This window comes from Thunnus maccoyii, chromosome 16 (genome assembly GCF_910596095.1).
Source record: "Thunnus maccoyii chromosome 16, fThuMac1.1, whole genome shotgun sequence".
Classification (NCBI taxonomy): domain Eukaryota; kingdom Metazoa; phylum Chordata; class Actinopteri; order Scombriformes; family Scombridae; genus Thunnus; species Thunnus maccoyii.
In genome coordinates, this window is record NC_056548.1 from 18,432,684 (window position 1) to 18,451,555 (window position 18,872).

At 41.4% G+C, this 18,872-nt stretch overlaps 2 protein-coding genes across 6 annotated transcripts in view; one reads left to right on the forward strand and one right to left on the reverse strand.

Moving 5' to 3' along the window:
• Nucleotides 1-7,293, forward strand: part of fsip1 (fibrous sheath interacting protein 1) — a 30,390-nt gene extending 23,097 nt beyond the window's left edge. For all 4 annotated transcript variants that reach the window (XM_042388406.1, XM_042388408.1, XM_042388409.1 and 1 more), the window contains one exon: nt 6,334-7,293. In XM_042388406.1, coding sequence (XP_042244340.1) covers nt 6,334-6,417 — 84 coding nt within the window. In that variant the 3' untranslated portion in view covers nt 6,418-7,293. The remainder of the gene's footprint in view (nt 1-6,333) is intronic.
• A 1,305-nt stretch (nt 7,294-8,598) lies between these two features.
• Nucleotides 8,599-17,759, reverse strand: LOC121881170 (thrombospondin-1-like). Of its 2 annotated transcripts, none has more exons than XM_042388829.1 (22): nt 17,565-17,759; nt 17,380-17,463; nt 16,499-17,058; nt 16,238-16,316; nt 16,001-16,090; nt 15,783-15,892; nt 15,312-15,437; nt 14,789-14,885; nt 14,496-14,669; nt 14,234-14,410; nt 13,976-14,149; nt 13,604-13,884; nt 13,299-13,517; nt 13,086-13,193; nt 12,513-12,672; nt 12,285-12,403; nt 11,641-11,875; nt 11,273-11,500; nt 10,901-11,172; nt 10,700-10,797; nt 10,454-10,593; nt 8,599-10,347 (listed from the first exon to the last, which is right to left on the reverse strand). In XM_042388829.1, the coding sequence occupies exons 2-22, from the start codon at nt 17,441-17,443 to the stop codon at nt 10,340-10,342; spliced, it is 3,519 nt and encodes a 1,172-aa protein (XP_042244763.1). In that variant the 5' UTR covers nt 17,444-17,463; nt 17,565-17,759; the 3' UTR covers nt 8,599-10,339. The 2 variants fall into 2 exon arrangements, with proteins under 2 accessions (XP_042244763.1, XP_042244762.1); XM_042388828.1 differs by having other exon boundaries at nt 17,380-17,466.
• Nucleotides 17,760-18,872: the final 1,113 nt, after the last annotated feature.

The following is an 18,872-nucleotide window of genomic DNA, read 5'->3' on the forward strand; positions in this document are numbered from 1 at the left end:
ATCATTTGGCTGCATTCCCAGATCAACTGCAAAAGGAAGGACAATCCCAACATTTACAATAAAGCAGGATGATGCCAGACCTACATCATCAATCATACTGTCCATGTTAGCAAGGATTCTCTAGTGCAAGTTAACCTAAACATTTAGTTATGTGAGAACTTTTTATGTGTGACTGGATGAAAAAAATTGTATTAAAACACCAAAAAGTAACTATATCATCCTGGAATAACACAGAATGCCCGACAGATATTTTCAACGCAAAGTGGGCACCCAGCTGTGGTAGGTTTTAAGTTGGCCTGAATCTGTTAAGTTCACGGTTGCTTGTTTGCCCCCACTAATTGTTCTGCTGACTGTAGTTTCCAAACTCTTTTTCCACAGAAGACTTGTCAGGTTCAACAGAAAAGAGGAGGCAGGGAGGAAAGGATGTTTCCCTTCATTCCATCCATAGCTACAGCTGTTAGCCTTTATCTTGTCACACAGTCTGCTCTTGTTTGCTTCTTTATGATTATGAAACAGAGACAGTTTGATGAAAGTGGCAGAGAATAAGAGGAGCTCCCACTCACATGGATGGTTGTTGTTATTAAGATGGTGTGCAAACGTTGGCAGTTGTAAAACACACTCTACATTTGTGTATTTACTGCAGCACTGAAAACTTATTTCCAGTTTGACATTTACTATTCACCACAGCACTGAGACAGCCCTGGCTAAAGTTGTACAGTAAATGACCTCAGAATGGACAACTGTCACTTTTATTTTTCTCTGGGCTGCATTCATTGGCTCAGTCAAAACAGCTAGAGCAATGTGTAAGTCATGTAAACAAGGATATTGAGGGTGTGCCTAAATTAACTTTATATTTTTGTTCATGCATGCTCAGGTTGCTATGTGTTTAATGATGGGGGGAAGTGAGGATAAGGTTTCATCCAGCAATCACTTGAATAAACTGACTTTAATGAGGTAACTCAGAAAGTCCCTGAGGCAAATTTATCTATATTATCCACATTATCTGATATTTGACATACTTGTTTTTTTCTGCTAAACATATTGGCAAGACGTACTGACAATGATGCATCTGCTGTGATGTCATAGGTACACTAAAGCAGAAAGTATTGCTGACTTTTCTTGTGAGAAACTCTCAACATCTTAATGGGAGCGCAGAGTGTAATGAATAGAATTCCACTCTGTTAATGGAGACCTGGCCCCTGGCTCTGTGGACGATAAAGTTGAGGTATGTGACTGAAGTCGGTGACCTTGAAAGCCGAGCAGCCCACACTTGTGGTGAACTGGCCCTGCACACTGTGTGTACAGGAGCTGAACAGTGAGCTGCACAGAGGTGGTGGTCCATTGCGGGGCAGATAGCTGGAGGGCTGAACAGCTCTAGCTTTGTCAGATTCATCTCCTGGTGGGAAACTGATACTGGATAGTGACCAAGAATCTTCATCATATATCAAAGATCTGGACTTCACCCACCCTGCTATTGTTCATTGGGAGAAGCTGGACTCCCCTGTCTGGAGGGCAGACTACACATTAAACTCACTGTCATGTTGGTGCTATTCAAATGCACAAGGAAGAGGAGTAAAGCCAGTGACAAATGACAGCTCATGAGGTCAAAGTGAATGCATTGCATTGCTAAACAGGACAGGGACAGAGGTTTTCCCTTACACTTACTTTCTGTGCACATGGCTTTGTGTGGCTGCAGGCCAGACTGAGACAGATACAATAAACCTGCTGAGTCTTGATAGCAGGTGGGAGAGCCAGAGCACGTGTATGAGATGTCTGGAGCAGTAATGCTGGTACTCTAACAATAAGCATCAGACATATAGGGCTCATAGATTAATTTGACTCCAACCCAACTGTGACTGAAGTTAGTGATGAGTCAGTTGTGAACAATGTACTTTTGGTAAGACTAAAAATCCGATATGCCCAGGGCAAAAGCTGTTCCTATGATTCACGTAATTGTTCGTACATGGAATACTAGATAATTATCCAATAATATGTTGGGCTTGTGAGCAGCCACGTCAAGGCAATTTTCTCATTGATGAGTTGTTTTTCCGTCTCAAATCGATCACAGTGTCCAAAAACAACTCTCAAAGCAGCCGGACAGTAAAGAAGAAATATGAGTGAATATTAAAGCAGTTATCCAAAATGAATATGTGTTTTTCAGCTAATGTCATTCCAACATTGTTATTTATTAGTAGTATTCAAGTCATTGTTCAGTATAACATATAAGATACTGTATAAAGTCACAAACCCATAACTTTTCCCAATAGGAACTGTGAAGTGAATGAATAGATTGTCCACCTCCAGCTTGTATTTCACATGTTTATGCCAGAGGATGTATGGCTGGGAATAACTCCAAAACTAGCCTCAAGGGTAGCAGCTCCCACAGCTGCACACTTCTTTTTTACTGAGGACTGGTTAAAAAGAAACACTAATTCATATATTTACATCTTCTCTCCACATGTTCAATGGCCGTTCGCACAAAAGCCATTCATGGCTCAGCTTAAAAATAGAAGTTTGCACTGTTCCGACAAAAGTTTTATCTACTCCTGCGCTATTCATTCGTTTCCTTGTGGAACTGATAATAATGCTGTGTTTAAAAACTTCCAACCAAGCTCAACATTGTTGTTCACGTCTCAGTGATAATCCAGTGGAAGAAGGGTACTGCCAGGAATCACCTCGATTAAACATGCAGCTGAATTAAACGTGCAGCTGAAGTCCTGGACTGAGAAGAGCTGAACAAGCTCTAACACTTGAGTTTAACTGGCTCTGTAGAGAGCAGACAGAAAGTCAGACAGGAAAACACATATCAGTCACCCACAGACACCCTTAGCCTCCCCAGAATCAGGGGCACCTGAGGTCAACCACTTTTAAAGAGTCACAGCATTTTGTCACAGCAGTAAAAAGCACTCTGTCTTTCTTGCATCTCACTTTTTTTCCTATCCTCTCCATAGGAAAGGCAAAGTTGTAGTTTCTATCTCCAGGACGGCTGGTACTGGTTAAAAGCATTTCTGGCCATTAGTACTCCAGCCAGTGGGGCACTTTTTAATTACCCATTCATGAACACTGAAAATACTGACATGCCTGTAACTGACCTGTACAGTTTTAATGCCATATGTGTCAAGTTGCAGTTGTGGCTCACTCATGTTTGTGCAAATTTATGTTACAGCTGCCAATCCAGTCAAATGTTGTTTTTCTGTGAGTGGGGTTTCAAGTGCGTTTAGCTATTTAAGCATAAAATAAACATGTAAGGGAAGCAAAGTGTATCCAAAATGCCTACACTGTAGACTGTGTACACAAGTGTATGTATATGTGCGTGCACAAAGATTAACACAAAGTAAGCACATGGGCTGTTTTCATCCTCTGCCATTTAGAGGTGAAGGTCAAGTCCACAGGCAAAGGGCCATGTCTTGCTACATGCATGTCAAAGGACAAAAACATGGAGTGCTGCAGGGGGCATCGAGGCTGGAATGTGTCCGTAGTGCCTGTGGTCTCCTGTCTGTTGGTAGAAAATGATATGCAGTGTCTGGGTAATTGCAGGGGTCATAAATGAGTACCACAGACCAACCCTCCATGACCTAAAGGGTGTCGTTACATTCTGGAGGACTTTGAACATAGTGGAGATGTCTATCAACAACTGGAACCTTGAGAGGTCAGAGGAGGTATACAGATGATCGATGAAGAGTATTAGCTTCAGCTAACAGGGCTAGATGAGACACAGGAATGTGATTTTGTCTAGAGTGACACAGCGGGGTGCAGGGAAGAGGTAAAAACAACTTCATGGGTGTAATATTTTGCTCTGTCTTTGGACTGAGTGCCTGATGGGTCACACTGTGGTGTAAGCTGCATTTTCATGATACAGGTTATTTCTAGGTTTGCATTTGCAGCTGAATTGTATGGGAAAACATCAATTATGGAATTGGATCCTGGATTTAACTTTGTATCAGTATATCTCAAAGCTGCAAAAGTCAATCAGTAGTTTGACATGTTGGGAAAAAGCTTATTCTTGTTCTTGCCAAGACATAGACTGAGACCACTAATGTTAGTTTGTTAAATGTCAAGCTAAGTCAGCTTACTTTTAGCATAAAGACTGGAAGCAAGCACCAGCTAGCCTGGCTCGGTTCAAAGGTAACAAAATCTGCCCACTGGCACCTTTAAAGCTCACTACTCAACATGTTACAGCTTGTTTAACTCATGGATGTATGTAAGAGAACTGGATACCGCTGCCGCTAAGTCTTGCTGCTAATTTTCCCAGTGGCCACTTGCAGTATTGCAGCAAAAAAAAATCTCCTGCAGCCCAAAAAGTATAAGAGGTGTCTATAAAACTGTTGACAGGACACCTCGAACTGCAACTAAGGTCCATTAGGACTCTTTCTACTATGAATTTTTAATCCATGAAGGTTTTACATGTAAAACCTTGAGCCTAAACACCATCACTATTCTAAAATCTGTGTTGTCATCCTAATGTAAAGTCTATGGCCTAAGCAGGAAGTTTCTCCAGTTATTTTCCTCGTGCTTTGACTGTATTCTGCAATGTATGATGTGTTTTATCGATTTGTCAATTTTAAGTTGAGTTGTGACTACAGCTGAAAATTGAGCTTAACCTGAAACATTTATATTGATGTTGATAAAATGCCAATGTGCACTGTCTCCTATAAATACACAAATAAAAACTAAAAACTCTAAGCAAGAAAGCGAGTAAGCACATTTCCTAAAATGTGTAACTTCCTTAAAAATGCATCAAATTAAAAATGTGTGGCTCGTGATGACCAACCCAAAGATCGTTATAACCTGAGTATCCCTCTACAGAGCGTTTTAGCCTTTTTCTGTTCATTAATTCATTCAATTGTTTTATGAGCAGCAACTTCACTGTTTGGGTTCACTGTCACCTCTCTCATCAATCCTGTTTCCAGCTGCAGCAGGCAGCTGCTTTCAGCAAAGGATAAACCCATTGTATACTAACAGATAGACAAAGTTAGTGGCCAGCTGGTGTTTTTGAGAAAGTTAGCGACTAACATTTAGAAACAAAAAAGCCAGATATTTCCTTCAGGAGTTAGTAGAGATCAAAACGCTAAAACGAGAGTGAATATTGGAATATTACATTCATCAGGTGGCCAGAAACATAATTACAAACAAATAATATTGTTCCGCATCTGTTGGATGTGTAAATAGAAAAAAAAATTCCTCACACTTTTGCCATATTATCGTTATAAGGTGATAATGTCAGTAATGTGCTTCCAGCTGGTTCTACTGCTCCCATGTGGGTAAAAAAGCAAATTAATACAGCTTCAAGACTCATAACAGAATCACAGACAGAATAATTGGATCAGGACATCCCTACTTTAAGGCCAGGGACATTCTGTTCAGTTTGGTATGACGGCGGGAAACATGAGTGCACAAGCTGAGAGAATGATGAAAATGATTACTATTCAACCCAGACATTTAAGGTCTGGCTTTCCTGGACACGTTTTTTGGCCTAATGCTTGTGTCGTGAAAGGTAATGGGTTGATTTTACTGGAACAAATTGACTGTTGAGTTGCAGCTGACTAAACCAAGTGCATTCCACACCAAGAGATGGCAACTGTCTATGAGCACTCATGCATAGGTGAATTAGTCTGTCTCACCTAATTATTCAAGATAAAGGCATTAAAAGTTTCCCCCCAGAAATTACAGTTAGACTTGCTGAATAACACGTCACTCCCAGAAATAGATGTCAAGAGTTGTTTAAATTCTGAAACCTTTCTTCATAACCTAGTTTAAGAAGATTGGCTTATCTCCTTGAACTCACATGCGGTCGCAGAGGCCTGCCTATGAGGAGTCTGACTTATCAGTAAAAAAACAATAGTTATATCCAACTGGAAGTGTTTTTTCCCAGTCAGCGTCCAACTAGGCACAGAGAACAACCACAGAAGTGCAGTATATTATTATGAACTGCCACTGTTATCGCAGGTCATGCATTAATACAACAAGTCTGGATTTGTCAAAAACAAGAGTTTTAAGCGCAGTAAAGGATGTTCGTAATGGGAAGAAATTTAGGGAGGATGTTAGGAAGATATCAGCAGTTAAGATGAAAAATATTCTGTCTTCACTTCAGTAACAATAGGCTCATATTGTTTGACTGCCAGAGGTTTATTGTATGTGTCTCAGTGGTTGTAAAAGGGTGGGTTGCTGTGTGCACACGTGCAAACACATCTGTGCAGACATCCTCTTAAATTTGTTTTTATATGCATGTACACGCTACAGTTTGAAATCACTCACACGTGCCTGTGCACACATACACACACATATACAGTATATATTTTTTAATAAATCATAAATATTTGTGTCTTCCTGCAGAATGAGTCACCAGATCTCACTGAGGAGCAGTTACTTATCCTGCTGGATGAATGTGAGCAGACAGAGATGGAGCCAGGACCTTGAGATGAATGACACAACTCCATGTGACTGTAAAGAACAGACAGATGAACCCGAACTATCCGAGGCCCTGCTATCAGAATGTCTATAAAAAGATGCATCACTGCTTGGATGTCACAAGCAGACTACTAGGGGGGTTTTAAGAGACAAAATCCTGAGTAATGCAGTATTCAGGATGCACTCTGTAAGGGTTGCAGATTTATGGTTACAATTGGTTACAATCTGCAACCTCACTGCTAGAAGCCACTAAATCGTACACACCAGTCCTTTAACACAATGTGTCAATATTGGGAAAAAAATTTCTTTGTAGTTCTAACACTTGATTAATGGTGAAACTGGGGGTGAAAACTGTTATTTGTATTCTAATTGCCCTCCATGTTTTTAATATGCAGCTGGATTGCATCCCATTGTTTTTATTTGTGTTTATGGCCCTGCATGAGGAAACAGAGCAGCAGGGCCACCTTTTGTATTAACATAAGTATCATAGATGAGAACAGAAAATTGCTGTCATTAAATGTAATAACTGGGTACAGTGGCCACAGAATGTTCTACTGCACACAAACACACTCAGCCGATAGCAATGTGTCTTTGGGGTGAAGTCTGCACGCTGTTATGTATCAACAGTAAGCCTCCTATGAAATACAGAATGTCTGTGTTAGTGATGTGTGGTCAGATGCCTAGTGTGGCTGTTGAGGACAGGGGGATGATGTGTACTCCACAGGAGTGATAGTCAGATCCAGTTCAGCTCCAACCCTTAAAATGCAAAGCATTCCTTTCATTCCTGCCCCTTAGTAAGATCTTCTGAAATTGGATCCTGTGAGTTCTTTCTAGCTTAATTTTCATTATTTTAAAAAATAAACACAAGTCTACTGACAAAAGATGGCCAGCTTTGAGAATTCTGCTTTCAGTTTGTTTGTGGGGATTTGTGGAGCTGTTGACATGGTTCCTATTTGCTCCTGCTTGCACAGTGTGAGTAGCTCATCTGCACCTGGCTGACCTCAGCCTAAAGGTCCCTCCTTTCCTCTCTCCTGGCACGGGACACCTACAGGCCTGTTCATCTCACTCTTCACCTCACCCACACATTCTGACCCCGACTAAACGGCAGGAATTATCTCACATTCCTTTGGACTGAAAGCACGTCGGCCAGGTGAGCCTCCAAGGTCAAACTCCAACAAGAGCCCAGCTATAGTGGAACCTGCACTATCTGTCCAGGAATCTAAGCAGACACCTCAGCACAGGTCCAAAAGAGCACACACAAACTTTTTCAGGCTGACTGCACTTCATGAGACTTCATTCTTATACTAATTCCATACATTTGTAATAGTTTGATAGATATATACACACCATATGTGCCATTTTTGTCTATTTTACAGATATCATCTATATAACAGACATAGAGTGGGAAGATATACTGCTCATTTGGGGTAATGGAAACACAGTGAGCTCAGTGTGGTAAGAATGAGGTCACTTCTAATGTATAGAGACCTGCGGCATACTGAGACAGTCTGGGTTTTCTGGCATAACCCTTACTGGTGCCTTTGATTACAGCTCTTTCTAGTCCTGTGAAAGATCTAAATTAGCAGCTGAAGTTTGCAGATGATATACTGGTCTAGCACCAGCATAACAGTCAAAAAAGCTAGCTAGTATATGGATACCTCATCTACTTTGACAAGTTTTATTGGGACATTTTTATGAAAACGGTGGAATTTAAATGCACATTCCTTCTGGCAAGAGTGGACCACAGCCAGCTGAAGGGTGCCGTAACTTAAATTCACTTGCCTAAAGAGAGTGAACATATCACTCAAAAGTGCAAAATTCCTCATGTCTTTGGATCACGTGGAGCGTTGTCGTTTGAAGGTGTAAGGAGATGCCTGTGTAATGTGTAATCAGATCTGTATGGATGTGCTGTTTAAGTGGGTTATACTTCATGTTGAGTTTTCCTGCTGTTGACTCCCAAGGATACTCCCTTTCTCCAAGACTTCACCAGACTCAACTAATGGATTCCAGTCGCTTGACACAGCATGACTCGGCTCCCTTTGCTTTTATAGGGAGAAGACCTCAATCAAAGTGGATGTGAAGTCCAAAAAAATATCACAGAAAAAGAAGCCTAGGTCTTGAACTATTCAGACTATTTAACTGTTTGTTTGACAAGTGCAAAAAGACACCAAAACACAGTAATACTTTTTTTCCTGAAGGGTTTATTGTTCACTTGACATTACAAAATAACAAGTAGGAGTATAAACAGCATGTTGGGTAGAAACTATGGTACAAATGTTTATAGAAAAGCTTCACTAATAATTAAAAAAGACACGTACAAAACCAAAATAACAAAGACATCCTCATGTCAGTGTGCAAATAAGTTTATACATACAGACAGAAACGCTTCCATATGAGGCTACGCTTCTAGATAAATTATTTAAATAGCATACAGTATATCTACACAAATGAAATAACCTCAACATAAAACAAACATAATAACTTATCAAAAATGCACAGGAAATACATATAGCACAACATAGTCAAGACAACATTTCTTTAATCCTTTACGTTCCTGTTTGGGCTTCTTTTGCTACAAAAATATCTTATATACAGCATATAAATGATAGTAAAGTCTTGCTAAAAAAAAAAAAAAAAAAAAAAGAAGCCAACCAATTTATACTCTTTTGCTAAGACAAGTGATTCTTGTGTATTGCTGGCCTCAATACAAAAAGAATTAATGAGGTAATATTTGTACATGAAGGGTTTCCTTTGATTTTCCCTTGTCAGAAATGTACACACATGCTCAGGCACACCAGTCATGCACACTGTGCAGAAGCAGAATATTTAGAGATACTGTAAGTGATGCCTATCTCTTCCTTTTTTACTGTTTTGGTCAAAAGTAATGTTATATCTTGTCAATAGAGGATCTGATTTCAGTTAATTGAAAGGGGTTGCTGACAACATGATGGCGAGATGCAGAGATGAACAAGAATTAAAGCCTCTATGATGAATGAGTACATAAGCATACAAACAGCCATACTTACAATGGTGACTCGTAACAGGAAACAGACTGGCCCTCGGTGTTTACGTCCCTTGACATGTTCGGTAAAGATTAGAGATATTAACATTACATTTCCTAATAATTATGGTTCAAAGCGGTGTACAGAATGCCTACTTTGGGGCCCTGTGCTGTCCTGAATTTTGTGCTCTCCTCGTTTCTTCTAGTGCTCTTTCCTGAGAAGACTAGTTATAATGTTTTGGGCCAGCCCTAAGTCTTGGGGAAATAAAAGACCTTGTATAATGAAGGCCTGCAAGATTGTGGGGTGACGGGGTAATTAAAAGAAATCAAAAGAAAATTTGACTTGGTTGTCTTCATAGCAATGCTTGTTGGGTGGCATACATGCACAAACATACAAACAACATTCACTCTCTTTGATAGTAACAGTCAGTCCATACTGCCCATGGTCCCTCAACAGTTCCTTCAAGGGGTAATTTTTTTCCCCAGCCAAAGAAAGTTCTCCTACCGCTTTCTTCATACTGAAACAAGTATCTTTTGAGTCCACAGCAGATATTAATGCTCAAAAAAAGTAAGAACATGAAACTCTCTTCCCTTTGGTCCCTCATCCTCAGAAGAATAACGCCAACCGACAACAGTTCAGGTGTGCAAAGCAATAAATGTAGCCCTCCTTCAACGCAGACCAGAGCAACAAAGTGAGAGGGCCAATTTCTTCTGAGCAGAGCTGCGCTTACAATTTGAGTTTGGTGCAGAATCATCATTGAACTTTCATTTAAGTCCAGAGGTCAGTTTACCTCACGTTAGCTCACTTGCTCATTATTCCTCCAATGTGCATTTCTCAAAGGAAAAGTTAAAAAGACATCGATCCAGGTCTCAAATTATATATTCATACTGACAGACTGATACATTCTTCTGGAAGGCACTGTGGTCCAATTATGTATCTGAAAGAAATAAAGGACAGAAAACATTAAGAATAAAATCTAAGGTGATGCTACAGTGCTTTTTAATATGTCAAACCATCACTTATATGCTCTTAAAATGTCTTACCTTTGCATGCGTATTTGAGGTCTGAGAAGTAAACCATCTCCTGAGAGAAGACATACAAGCCTAGTCGCCCACCAGCATACGTCTTGTCATAGATGTTTCCAGAATCGGCCATGATTCTCTTGCCTTCATACATAACCACTCTAAAAAAGAGAGGGTAATCACATGAGCTCATTGCGATGTAAAAATAAAATTGTGCAAATTTGTAATTAAATTAATTATAGTATGCCTCTGAGGTTTTGAACTCACCTAATAAGTCCAGTCTTGGGTCTGTGGGTCAGGTGCCATCTGTAGGCGGTGAAATCTTTCCAGCCAATGTTCTTAGGGTCGTGCCACAGAGTACGCACCTGGAAACAAAGAATTACAAAATGTTAAATAAAGAAAAAAATCAGACATTGCGTTCACTTGTATCCTATCTGTCTAACTATGAGCCAATGAATGTGCATTCACCTGTCCTGGGGTATCTCCGGTGTGCCACAGGGCATTCCTCAGGTGCTCACCAGGCCCAGTGGTGGAGTTGACCACTTTGATGGACAGTCCAGAGTAGCCTTGAGCTCTTGTGGGTGTGTGGGACCAGTAGGTTTGCGTGATCTGTTTCCACATGACTGTGTAGAAGCGAGAGCTAGACTGGTAGCCAAACACGAAGCCAGCATAGTCATCATCTCTGTCCGTGTTGATGAAGAATGTTCCACTGAAATCCACTGCACTGAACTCGTCAAAACCTGAATTAAGACATGATTAAGAGGAGATGGTTCAGAATTTGTTGGCTACGACTTTGTTTCTGTGTAATTGTAGAAAGATGCCCATTGTTATCTTACGTACCAACAGCAATGCCAGGGTCACAGTTGACAGTCTGCACCAACTCCTTGCCCTGATGCCGGACCACCCAGTTGGGGTCAATCTGGGAGGTGCCCTTAGGGTCCAGAGGAACCATCTGGAATCTGCGGAAGTCTGTTTCACTGATGGCAAAGTTCTCTGGGCACACGTCATCAATGTCCAGAATATTGTCTTGGTCAAAGTCATCTTTGCACACATCACCACGACCATCACCTGAGAGGAAAATAAAGATATTTAAACATGGATATTAAAGAGAATGGGCTTCTCTTTACAAGACAAGGTTAATCCAGATTTTCTATACAAGGATGTCTGATGATTTGGACCATATTTGACCCACTGAGAGAGTGACTCACCATCAGAGTCCAACTGATCAGGGTTAAAGGCCAGTCGGCAGTTGTCTTTGTCATCAGGAATGCCATCATTGTCATCATCGTGGTCGCAGGCATCACCCTTGCCATCCTTGTCGTGGTCAGCCTGGTTGGAGTTAGGGATGTAAGGGCAGTTGTCCATATTGTTCTGGTGACCGTCCTCGTCAATGTCCTGGTTGTTGTCACACTTGTCTCCTATGAGATCTGAGTCAGAGTCAATCTGTAGGAGAAAAGAATTCCGTTATGATGAGATTTCCCAAAAAATGACACTCAGACTATAAGGCAATTGTCCTCTCATCAATTAGCCCTTCACTGTTTTTCACCAGCCTCAATATGAGAGGTGCAACTCTGGATGTGATTTAAATGTAGCCCCTTGTGTTCAGGTATGTGAGCAATGTCCCTTCAGACAATTGTTCAGTGTGCTTGCACCTCAGCAAAATTACACATTCATATTTGTGGATGAATAGAGAAAAGAAAAGGGATTGTTGCACTCTTTTTTTCTCAAAGCTGTCACATTCCTTTCTTTCATTAAAGCAGGTACAATTTGTGGCTTTGATGCTACACACTTGACAGTTTGGGCTATGTTACTGGCTTGTAAAAGAAAGGTGAAAGGTGGGATCTGACGTTACCTGATCAGGGTTATGCTCCAGAGGGCAGTTGTCACAATGGTCTCCCACTCCATCTCTGTCAGTATCTCTCTGATCCACGTTGTACACATATGGGCAATTGTCGTTCTCGTTCAGAATGCCTGTTGAGTCAAAACAGACTTATCTTAGCCTCCAGGACTGTGCAAATGATTTTAAGACTAAGGGAAGTCATGAAAGATAACACTGATGGAATTAAGAAAGATCACTTACCATCACCATCAATGTCAACAGCACAGGCATCACCCTCTCCATTGTTGTCAGTATCGGTTTGGTCAGTGTTAGCCTCGAACACACAGTTGTCACAGTGGTCGCCAACATCATCCCTGTCTGCATCATACTGAGCAGGGTTGTACACCATGGGGCAGTTGTCCTAAATTGATAAAGGAAAATAAAAAGAGCAATAAAATTACTAAAGTGGGTCAAAGGAAGGATATTTATAGGAACAAAACTTTCATTTTCATAGCTTGTTTTCCCTCTAACTTTTGCTGGAATGTGATATTCCACTGCGAGAGAGCTGGTAATTTTTACCTCAGCATTTTTCTTGCCAGACTTTCCACATCCACACTAAGAATTACGGGCAACAAGCCACCCCATCTTCATGCCAAAATTATATTACACTATTCCTATACCACTGGCTTTCCACTTTGACTCTGATGAAAGCACACAAACACTGAGACTTTACATTCCTATTGCCCAGAGGAAGGATGGCTACTGCTGATTGCTATGTCTGGTCTCTGAGGAAAGCAGGGTTTTGGCTAAAAAAAAAATTCTGTGATGACTCACCCTATCATCGGGGATCCCATCATTGTCATCATCATGGTCACATTCATCACCCAGGCCATCTTTGTCATGATCTTCTTGGCCAGAGTTGGGAAGGTTGGGGCAGTTATCCTATAAAGAAACAAAGTAGCGGTTAGGGAGGCAATCATCACAATAATATAGTGCAGAGGGATAATGATGGCCTTTTGTATTTCTGTCCATGTGGGGTCTGGCTACCTTCTTGCAGTGGTAGGTAGCATTCTCCACACACAGCAGGTTCTTGTTGGGCCATCCATCCAGGTCACTGTCCTCTCCACAAATATGGCCATTCCCAGCATACCCTGGCTTGCACTCGCATCGGAACATAGAGTCGGAGTAGATGCCCAAGTAGATGCAGTTTGCATTTTTATTGCAGTTGTGGCTACCATCCTGGCAAGGGTTACGGGGTGTGCAAACCTAAAGAGAAATGACAGAGAATTAAGAAAAAACACAAACAGCTAGCCTACAAGCCACAAGCACAAGCAGTAAGTAATAATTCAAACCTGTTTTTTGGCAGTTGCCTGCTCCACTCCTTTTCCAAAGGGCTGAGGACCAGAGAAACGTGTAGGGCAGGGCAAGCAGTTGTAACCTGGCTCAGTGTTCTCACAGCGATGCTTTCCGTTGTGTGTATGGCAAGCATCAGGGACCTCTTTACACTCATCAATGTCTTTGCAGGTGATGCCATTCCCGGTGTAGCCAAGTGGACACCTGCCACATCTGAAAGAGCCATCAGGGGAGCTGGTGCACTTTGCGCCAGGGAAGCATGGGTTGGAGAGACAACCATCTGTAGAGAGAAAGAATCAATACTTTAGAATGGTAATCTGTTGTGTATGTATGTCTTTTTCTTTAATAACTGTTAAATCTGAAATACTTACCAACAGGGCAGTCTTGTTTGTTGCACACTTGAGACATTTTGGCATCACCAACACAATCCTTTCCTCCATATTTGGGGACAGGATCAGAACAGAGACGTTTGCGGTTCTGGATTCCTCCACCACAGGTAACAGTGCAGGTGTCCCATGGTGACCAAGGTCCCCAACCTCCATTGACTAAAAAGTATAATAAAAACAACATTCAGTATGTTCCGCTGAATCCATACACCCTAACAACTTTGACACTGAAATTCAACTTACTAGGACAAGGAGACTTTTGGCAGACTTCAGTTTGACGTCCTTCTCCCTCGCAGTCCCTGCCACCCATCTGGGGTGTAGGGGAGTTGCAGAGGCGAATTCGGGTGATGACACCCTCACCGCAGGTCACAGAGCATGAAGACCAGGGAGACCAATGGCTCCAGCCACCGTCCTGTTTGACTGTGAGCAATACACATGATTAATTCATCATGCTCATCCATCAACAGAAAATATTTATTATCACAATGGCTGAGTTAAGACTTACAGCGTTTGTCGCATTCCTGGGGGTAGCAGTCACGGGTCTGGACAGAGGTGCCCTCACAGTTGCTGTTGATGCGGTCACAGGAGCGTCCACGCTGCTGGATGCCACGACCACAAGTCACTGAACAAGGAGTCCATTCAGACCAGGGGGACCAACCATCCTCTGCATAGTCACTTGCTGTAGGGGGAAGACATGAAGGATGAGATTTTTTATCTTGGGAGAAAGACATCAAGAAAGAAGTCTAGAAAATCCTACGAAAATGATGAAAGTTGCAGAAGATTTAAAAGGAAGCTTACGTGTTCCACAGCGAGGGCAGCACTCTCCGTCGGGCACGGTGGCGTTAGCACAGGGGATCAGTGGGCAGGAGATTTTACGACACACTGTAGCAGAGTTCTGAATAGAAGAACAGTTGAGTTAGTACAAGAATAATGAGCGACAGAAAGAAACCCAGAGGCTTTGCTGATACTGTTACAAGCCTAATTGCTGTATTTCAGAATGGAGTGATCTTTATCAGGGACATGACACTCCTGCTGTGTTGATAAAAAACATAAACCTCACTAGCATTCTCCAGCTAACACCCAACTTACACAATACATGGACACCCTTCACCAGATGCTGCTAGATGCTGCTCCATGCTGCTTTGTTGATAGTTTCAAGACGTGTTGATGGCTCAGCAAAGTGATAATAAAGAGTGGTGCTAACATAAACACTATTATCATTTTATTAACTGTGGGGACACAGGAAATAAAGCTATGTCTTTCCTCAACTGATCCCTGGCTTATTTAAAGGTTGCATTCCAGCAGGTATGATGACACTTACCTGGCAGGTGCACTCAGTGCAGCCATCGACGGTCCATTCATCTTTGTCCATGTGCACGATGCCATTGTGGAAGCAAATTCCACTATGGATGTTCATTTGATTTTTCAGCAGATTGCTGTCCTCAGACTGGAGGAAAGGGGAGAAAGAGAGAGAGAGAGAAGGGGGTTATTGAGGATGGAGGATGGAAAACTTTCACTTTGCCAAGGTTCCAGTACAGATGAATCACCGACCGACACCGTGATTAAGACATTTCTTGACTCTAGCGAAGCAGTGCAAATACAACCGACAGCCAAACATATTTGTGTATTCACATGGGTCTCATTAAGGACTTGGCCGGTGACTGCCATTACAGTGACAAGTGGTTACGCACTGGGAATGCATTAAATGGAAGCAGAAGGACAGACAGAGGGGAGAGTAAAAGGGATAGTGGATGATGACAAAGAGCAGACCCTGATGGCCTTTGGAGCTTACCACTTTGCGGAGCTCGTTTGACAGCTGTTTAACAACCACGCCGAGTCCCTTGAGCTCCTTGAACATGCTTGCGATGTCCTCACAAGAGATGCCGCAGACAGAGTGCAGATCTGAATGTAGGAGAGAAGAGTCCAGTTAATGACCTCAACTCTTAAAGTTTACAACTGACTAGTGAAACAGAGACAGAGCCCTGTCTCTTTAGGAGGGAGAGGTCTTACCTTTGGCTTTGTGGCCAGTGTAATCAGTCCTAATGGCAGGGCTGGAGCCATTGACTGGGTTGTCCAGGGTCATGACATCAGTTAAGGCAGCTGCAGGGGGAAAAGAGGAGAGAAGACAAATGAATGTCTGTTCACTGCCTTTGAAACGGGAGCAGAATGTGGTGGACTATTTGTATTTTATATCAGATCTACTCTGCTATAGGTAATTGATATATTAAATACAATTCTAAGACTTACCTCCACTGTGGCATCCCTTATTTCTCAGTATGGCATCCAGAGTGGTCCCAAAGACAAAGTGTACATTCTGAAGTACTCCCTGCAGGAAGATAAATTCCAGTTAGACACTTAAAAACTATTTAACATGCATTTACTTACATTATATATTTCATATAAGCAACAATATTAAAATGTGTGTTACATATTCTATTCTATAAAAGTATTGTTTATCAATCAATAGTATAGCAATAGTTATCTGAGCCATAACACTACAGATCTTACCATGAATCTGTCTTTCACTGCTCCCTTTCCAATCCTGAGTCTGGCGATGTCTGCCACCTCCTGGGACAGCACTTTATAGATTGGCACATCCATCTCTGATACATTGATCTCCTCACAGCCCACAAAGAGTTGCGCACGGTCATCCTGAACGAACAGCGTGATGTTCCTCCAGTGTCCAGTGGCCAAATTCGCATCCTCGATGGACACGACCTGCTGCTGGTTCATGGTGGAGTAGACCACGTCCAAAGTGTTCGCCTTGCCATTGGAAACGATCTCGAAAACGGGTCCGGATCTGTCATTCTTCTCGATGGTTAAAATGCTGCCCCTGGTTTTCTTGGCCTGCTTCAGGTTGACCAGGAGGAGGAAACCCCTCTCTGCCTGGATGGAGTCGATGAGGTCCCTGAAGGAGCTGTCGGGGACGGGGGGGATCAGGTCTGGGTTCAGGACCTTGTATGCAGGGCTGTAGGGATCTGCGCCTTTGACCAAACCCACTCCATTGTGCCTCTTGCTTACCCGAGCGAGGTCAAATAAGTCATAAATACTGTTGTCATCCCGACTCTCTGCGATCAAAGAAAAGAAAAAGAACCGTTTGGTTTTTTTTTCTTTCACAACAACAGTGTCCATACAAAGGCGCAAAAACAGAGAAAAACTCCGAAATAATAAAATACATCCATCAGAAAAATATGAGAATACAATTGTCTTTATTTTAATATCATGATAAAGACTTTGTGATATTCAATGAGTTCATTGTAACGTGAACGCCTCAGTCGCAAATTAAGTCCCTATAAAATTTGACTGTAGTCGCTATATTAAAGATGCAACGACTTTAAACGTTTTTACAGGTAAAAATACTTTTTTTCACAAACATTTTAAATTCTCACCTGCCAATCTTGCGCCTTCACAACTCCAAAGCATCAACAGCAGAAAGATGCCACACAGCATCATCTTGAACTCTCAAGTGAACGCTACTGCAACCAAAGAATAACAAATACACTGTTAGAGGACACATCAAGGCTAAATCTTGTCATCAATGAGCAATAGTCAATAATAGAAACAGTCAACAAACCTTTAAAATGAAAATTCCCTCTGAAAACAGATTTTAAAAAGGAGAACAAAAGTCCTTCCTTGTCCGATTATGTATCCCTTCTTTCTTCTTTTAGTCGGTGGAGAAGCTCAATAGTTTAGGAATATTGTTGCAAAGTCTCTGTGATCTCCTGGTCGGGTTTTATTCCGATGTTTGAACTTATTCCACTGACTTAAGCTGCTGATAGGAGCGCTATTTAAACAGTTTAAGGACATTCCTGAGGTGCCGTCTGGACCAATGGGATGGCTGCAGGACAGTAGGACGGACTTGTTTTCTTACCTCACAGCCAGTCAGAGTAACATCCGAGACGCACACACACAAGAGGAAAAATGCATTCCTGAGCTGAATTTCCATCACCGGACAAATATTTCATACACGCACCAGGGCCAAGTGGTCGTTTCCGGTCAAATAAAAGTTTAATTATTCGGCAAATAGTCTTAATTTTATTTAACTGTTACTTTCTGAGAAGTATATAGATTTATTTTAATATGATCCAGAGTAAGAAGGCCAATTAATTCGACAGACTGGTGATAGAAAATTTGTTCTGAATGGATCTCAAAGTCATATAAAACACTAAATTTATTCCATAAGCCGCACCCGTGTATTAATACCAGTTCATATTTATGACAGACTATTCACTGGTTTATGGTGTGCTGCTTATTTTGCTATGACTAGTCTGGCCGCCAGGTGACTCATTGAGTAATGAATGTCAGAGTGTCCTTTCATGATGGGAGGATAAATTGTTCTCTGTGCCTATAAAGTGTAAAAATACCCATAAAAGGATTTATTCATTTAAATGCAAGCATTTTTTCAAGCCGGAAAAGTGTTTACTGAGGGAAAATAGTTTATATAGATGATACAACACAATCTCAGGATCATAAAAGAATCTCATGAGAGATGATTCAAGTAGTGAGTGAGAAATCATGTTTTGTTTGATTCTAAAAATGCAACTTTTGTTGAAAATGTGGGGGAGTGATGCATTGCATGTCTCATCCATTAATCCCATCCTTGTTTATGTTCAGGCCAAAGCTAATACATGAACGGAAGTGTCTTCCAAGTGTCTTCCTGAAAAATGATTTGTTTTTGTTTAACTGGTCTGCAGGGTGGATTCACATTTTACCATTTTTCATTGTTCATTGTTTTACAAGTGGCCTTAGTAACCAGATCCTTTATATGAAGTAAAATCAACAATACATTAAAAAACTCAAAATCCTACTTGGGTAAAAGCACAAAAGTATTATCAGCAAAATGTAATATAAGTATGAAAAGTAAAAGTTCTGCAGAAAAATA

Coding starts and splice junctions, on each gene's coding strand:
- LOC121881170 (XM_042388829.1), bottom strand. CDS start 17,443: ATGATGCTGTGTGGCATCTTTCTGCTGTTGATGCTTTGGAGTTGTGAA. Junction 16,317..16,498: donor CAGTGAAAGACAGATTCATG/GTAAGATCTGTA, acceptor ATCTTCCTGCAG/GGAGTACTTCAGAATGTACA. Junction 12,673..13,085: donor ATGGGATCCCCGATGATAGG/GTGAGTCATCAC, acceptor TTATCAATTTAG/GACAACTGCCCCATGGTGTA.